The sequence below is a fragment of the Alexandromys fortis genome, unplaced genomic scaffold (genome assembly GCF_014885135.2).
Source record: "Alexandromys fortis isolate MF-2015 unplaced genomic scaffold, M_Fortis_MF-2015_v1.1 scaffold_5, whole genome shotgun sequence".
Taxonomy (NCBI): Eukaryota; Metazoa; Chordata; class Mammalia; order Rodentia; family Cricetidae; genus Alexandromys; species Alexandromys fortis.
This window is the reverse complement of record NW_026067924.1, coordinates 4,788,070-4,798,576: the sequence shown is the minus strand read 5'-3', so window position 1 is coordinate 4,798,576 and position 10,507 is coordinate 4,788,070. Positions and strand designations below refer to the sequence as shown.

Here is a 10,507-nt window from a genome sequence, read left to right as displayed (position 1 = left end):
GTTCCTGCCAGTTTCCCTCTTGAGCATCTCATCCTGTGTCTTCAGGCCACAGGAGGACAGAGTGCCAGCAAACAACCAGTCCCTTTCAGCCTCTGTTCTCATCTCTTCCTCCTTCCCTTTGCTCTGGTTCCTTGTTCTACAGTGACGGGTCAGGGTGGTGCAATATCTGAGAATCCCCTCCAGCTGTAACATCTGGGATTCCCTAGCTCACTCACTTTCTCATGGGTGCTTTGAGCTCCTTTGCCAGCTCTGGGCTCTTCCCCCTCACCTCCTACCCATTGCTAATGGGTCATAAGCACCGAAGTTTGAGTAAGGAGGTAGCCTCACAGTGTAGAAAGCAACTAGAACCAGTTGTACTGGGATGCCTTTTACTAAGGTTTATTTTAATTTCTGTTGATCTGTGTGCTTGTATGTATAACTGCACATATTGTGCACGTCCCTGCAAAGCCTAGAAGAGGGTGTTGGATCCCCTGGAGCCAAAGTTACAGGTGCTTATGAACCAACAGACGTGGGTGCCCAGAACTGACTCAGGTCTTCAGGACCACTAAACCATCTCTCCAACCCAATTTCTTACTTTACCACTTTTGCTTAAGTGGTAGTTTTGACTACAAAAGAAGAAAGACGTCTTGACCCTGAGAGCAGAGCTGGTGGAGGGTTCAGGGAGGCTTGCACTTGTGCAGTCCTGTCACCACAAACACTCCGTCTGAGTCACAGGCTAGAGCCAACCTTGATTCTCTTCACAGAACGTTTGCAGCTCATCTCATCCGTCCTTTAGGTCTTGACAAACAAGGTCCCGTTGTCCTCAGCAAACTCTTGTTCCTTCTGCCTGGCTTTGTTCCCAGTGCCCTTCAGATAATGCCTCCCTCTTCCTTCTCTGACTGCTCTGCATGGATGAACATTGGCTGACTGGCTTCAGTGCTCACATTGGGGTGGAGGACATACAGGCCCTGAGTACAAAAGTAATTCCTAATGGTTAGAGCTGTTCTCACATACACACACACACACACCAACAATAGTAATCATAATAATATAGGACAGCTACCAATGGTCATTTAAATCATGTGATGTGGCTGAAGTCCTCTGATGTCTTTCAGATCTACTGTAATATGCTAAAAAGACTCACCATTTTTGCATTTCTGCACGGCATACTGCTATTTTAAAAGTGAGGGCTTTTTGCAGTGAACATGTGAGTTTTAAGTAACTGTGTTACTTGTCAGTTTGAGGCTTTTCCTATGATCTAAAGCTTGGTACTACAAAACTGTCTTCATCATGGAATATATAGCCTGTCTGTCCAAACCACCTATAAAGGAAAAGCGTGTAAAAACTAAAAAGTAAATCATGTAAGAGATAGGAACCTACCCTTTCCTTTGAAATCAACAATTCCAGCATAGGGGAGCCCGGTAGATGGCTGAGTAGTTAAGAGCAGAGTTTAGATCCAGCAGCCCTGTAGTAGATTGGGCATCTTACAAGTGTTTGTAACCCCATCTCCAGGATATGCTATGCATCCTTTGGCCTCCCACATATGCACATGTACTCAGACACACAGAGACACAAATAAAAAATCAAATCCCAGTATAGTAGTGTCTGACCTTTTCCTCTTTTTTTTTTAAGTTCCCCTGTCCCCATTTTGGTGTTGGTTCTTGAACCAATGCTTCATTGTGCTGCATAGCTCGGGCTCTGCCACTAGCCCTGCCCCTTTGTTTCTCCCTCGTCTTGGTTCTCTTCTTCCCCATCTGAAGAAGCTGCCATTTTGCTTTTTGACAAAGAAATTGTAAAGGAAATTTTAAAATATCATATTCAATTATTAATGAAAAGCAAAACAGTCACCTGAAAAAATGCACAGCAGTGATGTTTCTACAGCTAGTTACTTTATGCCTTTTTTTTTTCTTTTTAAATGAAGGTGTTGTCTATATGTTTAGCAGAAAGCTCCTGTAGACCCCTGTCATGGAACTCACCAAGCAACTGGTGGGTTCTCAGCTATTGTACAAGGGTCCCTTGTTGGTACATTCTTATGTGTACTTGACAAGATTTTAATGTGGCCTTTCCAAGGTCTCTAAGTATGCAAACATTTATGTCTGTCTCGTTACCCCCAACCCCATACTCCTTTTGTGTCTACTCCATGGTCTAGACATTGCCAGGATAGGGGTCTTTTCCTGCTTTCTTGGCTGGTTTCGTGGGGTGGATGTTGCTGCTGCTGCTCTTGGATGCTGAAGTTCAAGCCCAGAATCTCACAAGTGCCAGACAAGAGCTGTGCCCTTGAGCTCCATCCCTGGCCTGTCTGACAGTGCAGATGGCTCCAAAGGTGGTCTGTGAGCCCTATGCTCTCGGAAGGGAATAAATGCCCCTTGTCTTCAGTTATTCCTAATAGCAGTCCTGGGTGCACTGACACAGGTGTTCTGGGCCTTCCTGCCCATGGAAAACAAGAAGCTCTTCTGGCTCTTCCCAGCAGCAAGCCCTGGCGGCCTCTGCCATGCCCGCCTTGCACACTGCACTAGTTCGAGCTTTGCCAGTATTAAAATATTAGTCTAAAGGGAAGGTCCCTGGTTTGTGTTTCCAGGGAGCTGTGCCAAGTGACTCTTCCTGTCAGTTATTGAAGGTTGCCTCCAGGTTCAAGGTTCTAAGATAGCAGCACCAGGCAGCAGCTCCACGGTTTTAGTACGTGACACCTTGTCCCAGTGGAGTCCAGAAGCTGGGGCCTGGAGTCTGTGGCTAGAGCAGGGGCTGGGGGTGGAGGCAAATGTGACACTGAGCAGTCCATCATTCCCTTCTCTCTCCTAAAGCTTGGGGTGCTGCCCTCTTCTCTCCCCCCTTTTCATTTCCCCTCTTCCTTCTTTTCTTTCCCTCCTTTCTTCCCCTCTCTTCCTTCCCCCTCTTCCTTCTTTACCTCCTCAACTTTTCCCATTCCCCTGTCCTACTTTCTCGTGCATACATACTCAGCTCTTGCCCTTTCCCCTCCACGTCAGTCCACACAAACTCAGGACAAGCCACAGGGGAGCTTCCAGTGCATTTTGAAACACAATGTTTACAATGCAGGCGGGATCAAATAAATGAGGGGGATAAGCAGGCCAAAGCCGAACCCTCCTCTAAGAGGGAACAAAGGCCTCTCCTCCCAACATACCACCCTATTCGTTCATGGCCTTGGCTTGGGGTCTGAGCCCGGCACTGGCCTAGCTTTCCTTGTGCTTCTTTCTGTAGAGCAGAACATGTAGCTCAATATAGCCATGTGCTGGTAAGAAAGAGTAAGAAAACCTGGGAACCATGAGATGAGTCCTCCTGTCCTTTGCCAATAGGGCCTAGGTAGAGGTCACTGCAGAATTTCCTCTGTGGGAGCCACAATAAGAAGAGGGAGACCTGCCACACTGTGTGGAGGACTCACTCTGACCTCTCGGGATGGGCCCTGCAGGTTGCCAGGAGTTCATGATCCCCCTTGGGGATACTCCATCCTGCTTCCCTGTCCCAGCTCACTCCTCACCTTCAGTATTACCTGCCAGGCTGGAAGGGGATGGTTTTTCTTTGGTTTGTAGGTATTGCTTGCCATGCCTTAAGGTCCTTGTAGCGGTGTTAACACGCTTTTACTGTCTTATTGAAACATTGTGTCTTGGTTTCACGGTTAACTTTCTTCTAGCCACTTGAAGACAGCTTCCGTTACATGAAGGCTAAGGGGAAATGGTTATTTTAGTTGTCGTCTGCTTTTGATTTTGTTTTAAGTGTGTTTCTCTTATTTTCTTAAAATGAAAGGGTGGAGGGGTAAACAAATGCCAACAATCCAAGGAGAGTAGATCAAAAGCAACTTTGCTTTTTTCATTGCAGTAGAAAGTCAGATAAACACATATTTTTTTTTCCTGCTTCAGGTCAGAAACCCTTCCCTTGTCAAAAATGCGATGCCTTCTTTTCTACCAAATCTAACTGTGAACGCCACCAGTTGCGCAAACACGGAGTTACCACCTGCTCCCTGAGAAGAAACGGGCTTATTCCCCCAAAAGAGGGTGATGTTGGATCCCATGATAGCACAGGTAGAGCCTCCAGGTGATGGAGAACCAGAGAGAGGAGGGCGCTCCCCAGATCTCAGCTAAAGCTGTGTGAGCTGGAGATGTGCACTGTGCAGCCTCCGCTTAGGGGGCCTTGTGCCCGACTCCTGCTAAGCTGACTGACACCCAGGCCTGTGGAGCTGGGGAAATAGTGTCAGTTTCTAGGGCACATTGGAAATGCTAAGGGGGAGAACCAGCACCTTCCTTCCAGAAATGGCCTGGAAGGCGGGATATCCGCATGGTGTATACTTTCAGCTCCTGATGTACATCCCTGAAGGAAATGCACAGCTCTGAAGTTCGGGGGACCCAGCTTCTGCAGCCTTCTTGAGCAGCTCTTGTCCAGTAGACTCAGTACTGCAGGAACTGTAACCCCTCCCCCCCCAACCAAGCTCTTAGATGGGGAGGGGGTCTTGGTGGGGCAAGGCAAGGTGTTTCTTTTCAATAATTCTTTCCCGGTATAAACCTGTCCTTGTTTGAAAAAGCACTCTGCATGTCCTTTCTTTAATCATAACTTTGCTTGACCTGGATCCGGGTATTATTCTCCTGTGCTGATTTGTGCTTCCTCCCTCCAACCCTACAAAGTAATTAACACTGCCCCATTCCTGTCATGCCACCCTCACCCCTTCGGCTTCTGTATTTACTCATGTCCTCTCTTCAATACATTCCATAATCCGACTACTCAAGTATGCTACCTCCTAACCCCCAAAACACACCATATAAAACCAAGCTGCTACAGGCTACCTAGTCCGCCCAGGTAGTGGTGAGGGCATTGCAGATGCGGATTCAGCTCTGTGGGTGTTGAAAACTGGCATTTGCTCATTGTTTGAATCTACGCCACGGGTGTGTTTATCTGGGGTTACAGTTGTGTCTTGCTTCTTTTCTTCCTCAGATTTGGGTGGGATAGAGTGCTGTGTAGTTTAGGTGGCACTCCACCCCTGGGAGTCAGCATGGAAAGAGTGACAGTCATTAATCCCAACCCCTGACTCCCTTGTCCTTCCCTCAGTGATGACACATCACAGTGGACTGGATTTTGAAGGGAGCTGATCCCAGTGGGGATGTCAGCTCCATTTCCCCTTTCCACACCTTCACTTAGACTGTAAAAGCAATGGAATGCCTTTGGCTTGCTGGGTCCTTCTGCCCAGGTACCCCCTCTAAGGGCAAGAAGGGTCCAGCTGGTTCACTGGCTCCTCTCCCCCGCCCCTGACTTCATTTCCACATAATTCTCCAAGGTCTTTGAGTAAAGAAAGGTACCCTGCCGTGGCTTACTCCTGTGAGCCAAGCCCAATCTCAGGCTCCAGGAAGCCCAAGGCACCGCGGCAGCTGTCTTTGCCGCAGACTGTCCAGTTAATGTTTAACCGTCATTGCCACGGTACCTATTAGACTGGAACGTTTTCTTACAGTCTGTTTTACAGAACTGTCCTGTGATTCTTCCCTAACCAGTTCAAGGGGGAAGGTCGCTGACACAGGGGTTGCTTCAGGGAGGGAAGTTTCTCTGCATCCAGCTCATAGTGGAGGATGTTCACAGGAACGCCTCTGCTGACAGCAGAGCTCAGTCAGGATTTATGGTCTGAGCTTACTAGCTTTGGCACCAAGTGTTAGCCTGTGGTGTATTTACTTTTTAAGTTTACAGTTGCAGGTTTTCTTTTTCCAAGGCCCTGCCTCAGAAGTTATATAGATTTTTCTTAAAGGGACAAAGCCTCTGAGGAAGGAAGTCACTGAAAGTTGTGAAACTATCAAAGGGATAAGTGTCTGTTTAAGCTCTAGACACAGCTCATGACCGGAGAGAGAGGCAGAATAGGAGACAAGTGTTGAGGGACCTGAGAAATTTATAAACCGGGTGGCTGTGATAGGAGCTGAGGGTGGAGGAACAGGCTTCCTTAAAAATTCTTTTCTGGTTTTAACCTTGGAGACAGGATAGTTCAGGTTATCCTCAAACTCAAGGAAGTTCTTGAAGTTTTTGAGGTTTGGTTTATATGTGCATAGATTGAATTCTTTTAAATAGCTGAACATGTTTTATGATGTCAGTGTGACTTTTCCAACCACATAAGATCTTCTGTGAAAATGCACCCCAGATTCCTCCCACACCCAGGGCCTAAAAATACTGTGATGGGGGACAGTTGTCCCCTTAAAGAGCTGTATTAAATACTCAGTTTTAAACCGAAACTCTTCCCTCTGCTGGGCAGATGTGGCCTACTCTGCCCTTGAGGAATCTTCTTGTTTCTTAGTGACGCATGAAGTAGGCATCACATTAGTAGTGCCTGGACAGGACCTTTTTAACTATTCCTTAATGGAAGGCACTTTTACCAACCCTGAAGTCCTGTTGTCCACACACACTGGTACCCAAAAGTGCTCCCCATGCTTGAACACATCAGGCAAAGTGTAGGCAAAACTGTCCACCAGGTCCTGTAGGTCAGTTGCATCTGTCGCATTAGCTGAGTGACATTGCATTTCTAGGAAGCAAGAGATGACCAGCAGAATCTGCTGCCCTGTAGGAGGAACTGGGCACTCATGGTCTACTCGGGTTCCTTCTGCTTCCCCCACCGATTTTCTTTAAGTGTCATGGACACTACGGGGAGACTGATGGGACAGAAACATTGCGTTCTTTTAAGGCTGCCCTGCCCATAAGAAGTGGGGAGCTCAGCTGCCTACATTTGAAGAGAAGCCATAGTAGGACGTGGCCTTTCCAGTCATCTCCTCCCTCACCATATGTGAGTCTATTGTTCCCAGTCAGGTCACAGGCTACCCTGCTAAACCACTCCCCCTAGTGGAAGTTTGGAGTGCAACCCAGCCTCTTCTGCTCAGTTGTACATAGAATTTATCCACCCTCAGAACTGGGTCAGGGGGCATAATTTTGTTTTAGTGCTAGTACTCCGAGTTTGGCTTCCAAATTCATTTTTACTTTTGTAAGTGAGTTTTGGGCTTGAGGTGTGTTGTTTTTGTTTGTTTGTTTATTTATTTATTTATTCATTTATTTTTGAGGCACAGTTTCTCTGTGAATTCCTGGCTGTCCTGGAACTCGTTCTGTAAACCAGGCTGACCTCAAACTCAGAGATCTCCCTGCCTATGCCTCCTGAGTGCTGGAACTAAAGGCGTGTGCCACCACCACCCAGGTTTTTTTTTTTAATGAGTTTATCATTTTAAATACATTCAAACAGCCTGTGTACTGAGTGAGTGTTACTCTGGGCCTAAGGTGGGAGAAGCACAAGTTCGAGACCAGCCTAGGATACATAGCAACCTCCTGTTTCAAAAAAGAAAGAAATCATGGTTTGCTGGGGAAAAAAAAAAAACAACAACACAATAATAGGAGCAGCCTAGGGTATACTAGAAAAAAGTAGAATGACTCATTCCGAAAAGTGCTTGGCGCACAAGCATGAGGATCTAAGTTCAGTCCCCAGCATCCATTAAAAAACAAACCGGTAGTGTTGGCTTGTGCCTAAATTCCCTGAACTGTGGTAGCAAGAGACAAGATGAAATCTGGCCAATTAGCAAGCTTCAGATTAGTCTCAAAAAAAAAATAAACAAACAAACAAACTAGAGATGGAGGAAGACAGCATATACTGACCTTTGGTTTCCAAACATATGTGCATGCATGAACACACAGAATTACTCACAAAGCAAGCAATCTATGCATCCTCTGAACTTGTTGCAGAGTTTAAGCCACGCCCATCTCATAGATGCTCTCTGTAACACCAGAAAATGAGCATAGGTGTTTTCTTGAAGCACAGCCTAAACTTAAGTGTACATCTCTCAGCATTGCTGTTTCTTGTCGCAAGTTATCTTCATGCCATGGCTACTGGTTTAATTCTGAAGTCTCTTGAGACACCCAAACAGTAGCCTCTACCAAGCACAGTAAGAATGAAACCAATGAACTGACATAGACGGAGGTGTCCTCACTTGGTCGCAGGTGTGGAGTATACATACCACGGCAGAGGCAAGCCCCCAGGCCCGCCTTGATGGCACCTGATGGAGCCTGTGGCCCTGGGAAGGAATGATAGGCATATGGTGGTCTTCTGCCACAGCAAGAGTCTCGACTTCCTCAAGCACTGATCAGAGATGTGTCTATCAGGGGTGCACCTTCTCTATGTGCTGTAAAACCCCAAGTTTCCGCTCGGGGTTCAGAGGAAGCACTGAAAATCTACAGTAGTAAATTGGACTTAAAGTCCGTGGCTTAAACAGTAGTTCCCAGCCAGGTTCCATTTTTCTGTTAGCACCATTAAGTTCTTATTCAACCCTAGTAGAGAAAACGTTATGTTCCTGATACTGTTCAGTGTGGTTAATTTTTTTTTCATATCTTTCTGGGTTTTTTTTTCTTCTTTTTTTTTTTTTGTTTTGTTTTTGGGATTTTTTTGTTTGTTTTGAGATCATCTCATAGTTCAGGCTGGCCTTGAACTTCACTGTGAGAAGCCCAACCTGGCCTCCAGCTCTTGTCTACCTGCTTTAGTCTCTGATGAGTGCAGGTGTGCACCAATGTGCCTGGCTTTGGTGTGTGATGTTGGCATGGACTTCCCGTGTCTGGTTTTGCTGTGGGAGGTAGACATCACTGTGTCCAGGAGATTCACCCTCTAGGTCCTTGTCATTCTCACCCTCTCTCACAGCCCCTCAGAGCCACCTGCCATCCCTCCCCGAATGCCTGTGCCCAGGTTTGTGTTGAAGGTCCTCCGCATGCATTGTTCACAGGCGTGTTGTTCATCTGCTCTGGCCTCTACCTGGGGATGTGCCTGGGGACCATGTAAACAGAACCCACATGTGGGTCGTTTGCTGTGAACCTCCTTGAGGACCACGTGTGGAAGGTGGGGGGTCGTTCTTGTGTATGTTGCATGTTTGTGAAAGCTCTTTGCACTGGAAAGATAACCTTTACAACTTGGCTTCCTCAGCCTCCCTAGTGCTGCGAGTTTCTGGAATGCACGCCCTCTCCTGTCTGCGCTGCCTGAGTCACTACACCTTCCTTGGGGTGGGGACAGCTGAATGATCTTGGGTGTGACAGTGGGGGTCAGGAGTTCTGAGGCCCAAGAACCCATCTGTTTAACTGGGAATGTGAAGGCTAGTTTGGTCTTTTACAACTCCAGGTTCAAAAAGCCCTCACTATATTTAGTGTCCAGGCTGCCAGGGTGGGTCCAGCCAAGTCCCAGTAAAGCCCTTGAAAGGGGCATACTCGGTGTCACCTCATCTGAACCCCTTTTTTTGCTTGCTTACACAGACAGCCAGTCAGACACAGACACATTGACTACCCCAGGTGAGGTGCTGGACCTCACAGCCCGGGATAAAGAGCTGCCACCATCAGAGGGAGCCATGGAGCACAGCCCAGCTACACAGGACCTTCCTGTGAAAGAGGCCAAAGCAGAGGCAGCCCCTCTTGAGAACGAGGAAGAAAAGGGGACAGAGGAGAACCCAGAGCCAGAGGAAGAATGTGGCGTGGAAGAAAGCACCAGGGACGCAGATGCCCCAGAGGAAGATACAGCCAGCAACCAGAGCCTGGATCTTGACTTTGCCAGCAAGCTGATGGACTTTAAGCTGGCAGAGAGTGAGGCAGGCTCTGTGGACAGCCAAGGCACAGCCCAGCAGGACCAGAAGCATACCTGCAATACCTGTGGAAAGAACTTCAAGTTCCTGGGCACCCTGAGCCGCCACAGGAAGGCACACAGCTGCCAGGAGCCCAAGGAGGAGAAGGAGGCACCTATGCTGGAGAATGAGAGTGCTGGCGGAATAGCCGAGGGGCCCTCGTCTTCCCCTGAGCCTGAGGAGAAGCCTGCTGAGTCCCCGGCAATAGATCCAAGCCCAGGAACCAGGGAGGCCTCAGTGGAGAAACAGAACGAAGAGACAGAGGGCCCCTCTGACGGGGAAGGCACGGCCGAGAAGAGGGGTGGCGGTGACAAGAGACCAAAGACAGACTCCCCCAGAAGCATGGCCAGCAAGGCGGACAAGAGGAAGAAGGTTTGCAGTGTATGCAACAAGCGCTTCTGGTCCCTGCAGGACCTCACCCGGCACATGAGGTCACACACAGGTATGAGAGACCAAACCCACGTCAGTTCCAGGGCTCATTTGAGAAAACTGGCTAGGTTTGGTTGTCCTTTGAGCAGGGAAATCCGGGACTCTTAAGGAGAGTGGCATAGGCCTTCTGCAGGGCCGGTGAGGGGGCCTTCTGCAGCAGTACATTGGAAAGCACTGTTTTCCTCGGCCACTCAGTTCTAGTCTTGGCCTCTATACGTAGGGTGGCTGCCCTGTCCACAGACTTCTAGAACAAGAACAGTGGGCATATGTCAGCCAGTTGCTAAGGAGGACACAGGGGTGTATATGCCAGGGAAGTCGGGTGCTGGCCCGGCCTATGTTGTGAAGACCCGTGTGTCATCTATTAATAAGTAGGTGAATAGGGCCTTGTCCCTTGTGGAGCTCAGCCTGCCACCTGGGGGCTGGAGCTGCAATGTCCACAGAAGGTCCTGTTATTTTGACGGAGAGGGAGGGAGGGAGGGAGGGAGGGAGGG

General features: G+C 48.2%; 1 protein-coding gene across 12 annotated transcripts in view; it reads left to right on the top strand.

Moving 5' to 3' along the window:
• Window positions 1-10,507, top strand: part of Rreb1 (ras responsive element binding protein 1) — a 184,195-nt gene that overhangs the window by 169,465 nt on the left and 4,223 nt on the right. For 11 of the 12 annotated variants that reach the window (XM_050142720.1, XM_050142722.1, XM_050142712.1 and 8 more), the window contains 2 exons: window positions 3,852-4,013; window positions 9,226-10,029. In XM_050142720.1, coding sequence (XP_049998677.1) covers window positions 3,852-4,013; window positions 9,226-10,029 — 966 coding nt within the window. The remainder of the gene's footprint in view (window positions 1-3,851; window positions 4,014-9,225; window positions 10,030-10,507) is intronic. The other variant, XM_050142723.1, reaches the window with a different exon arrangement.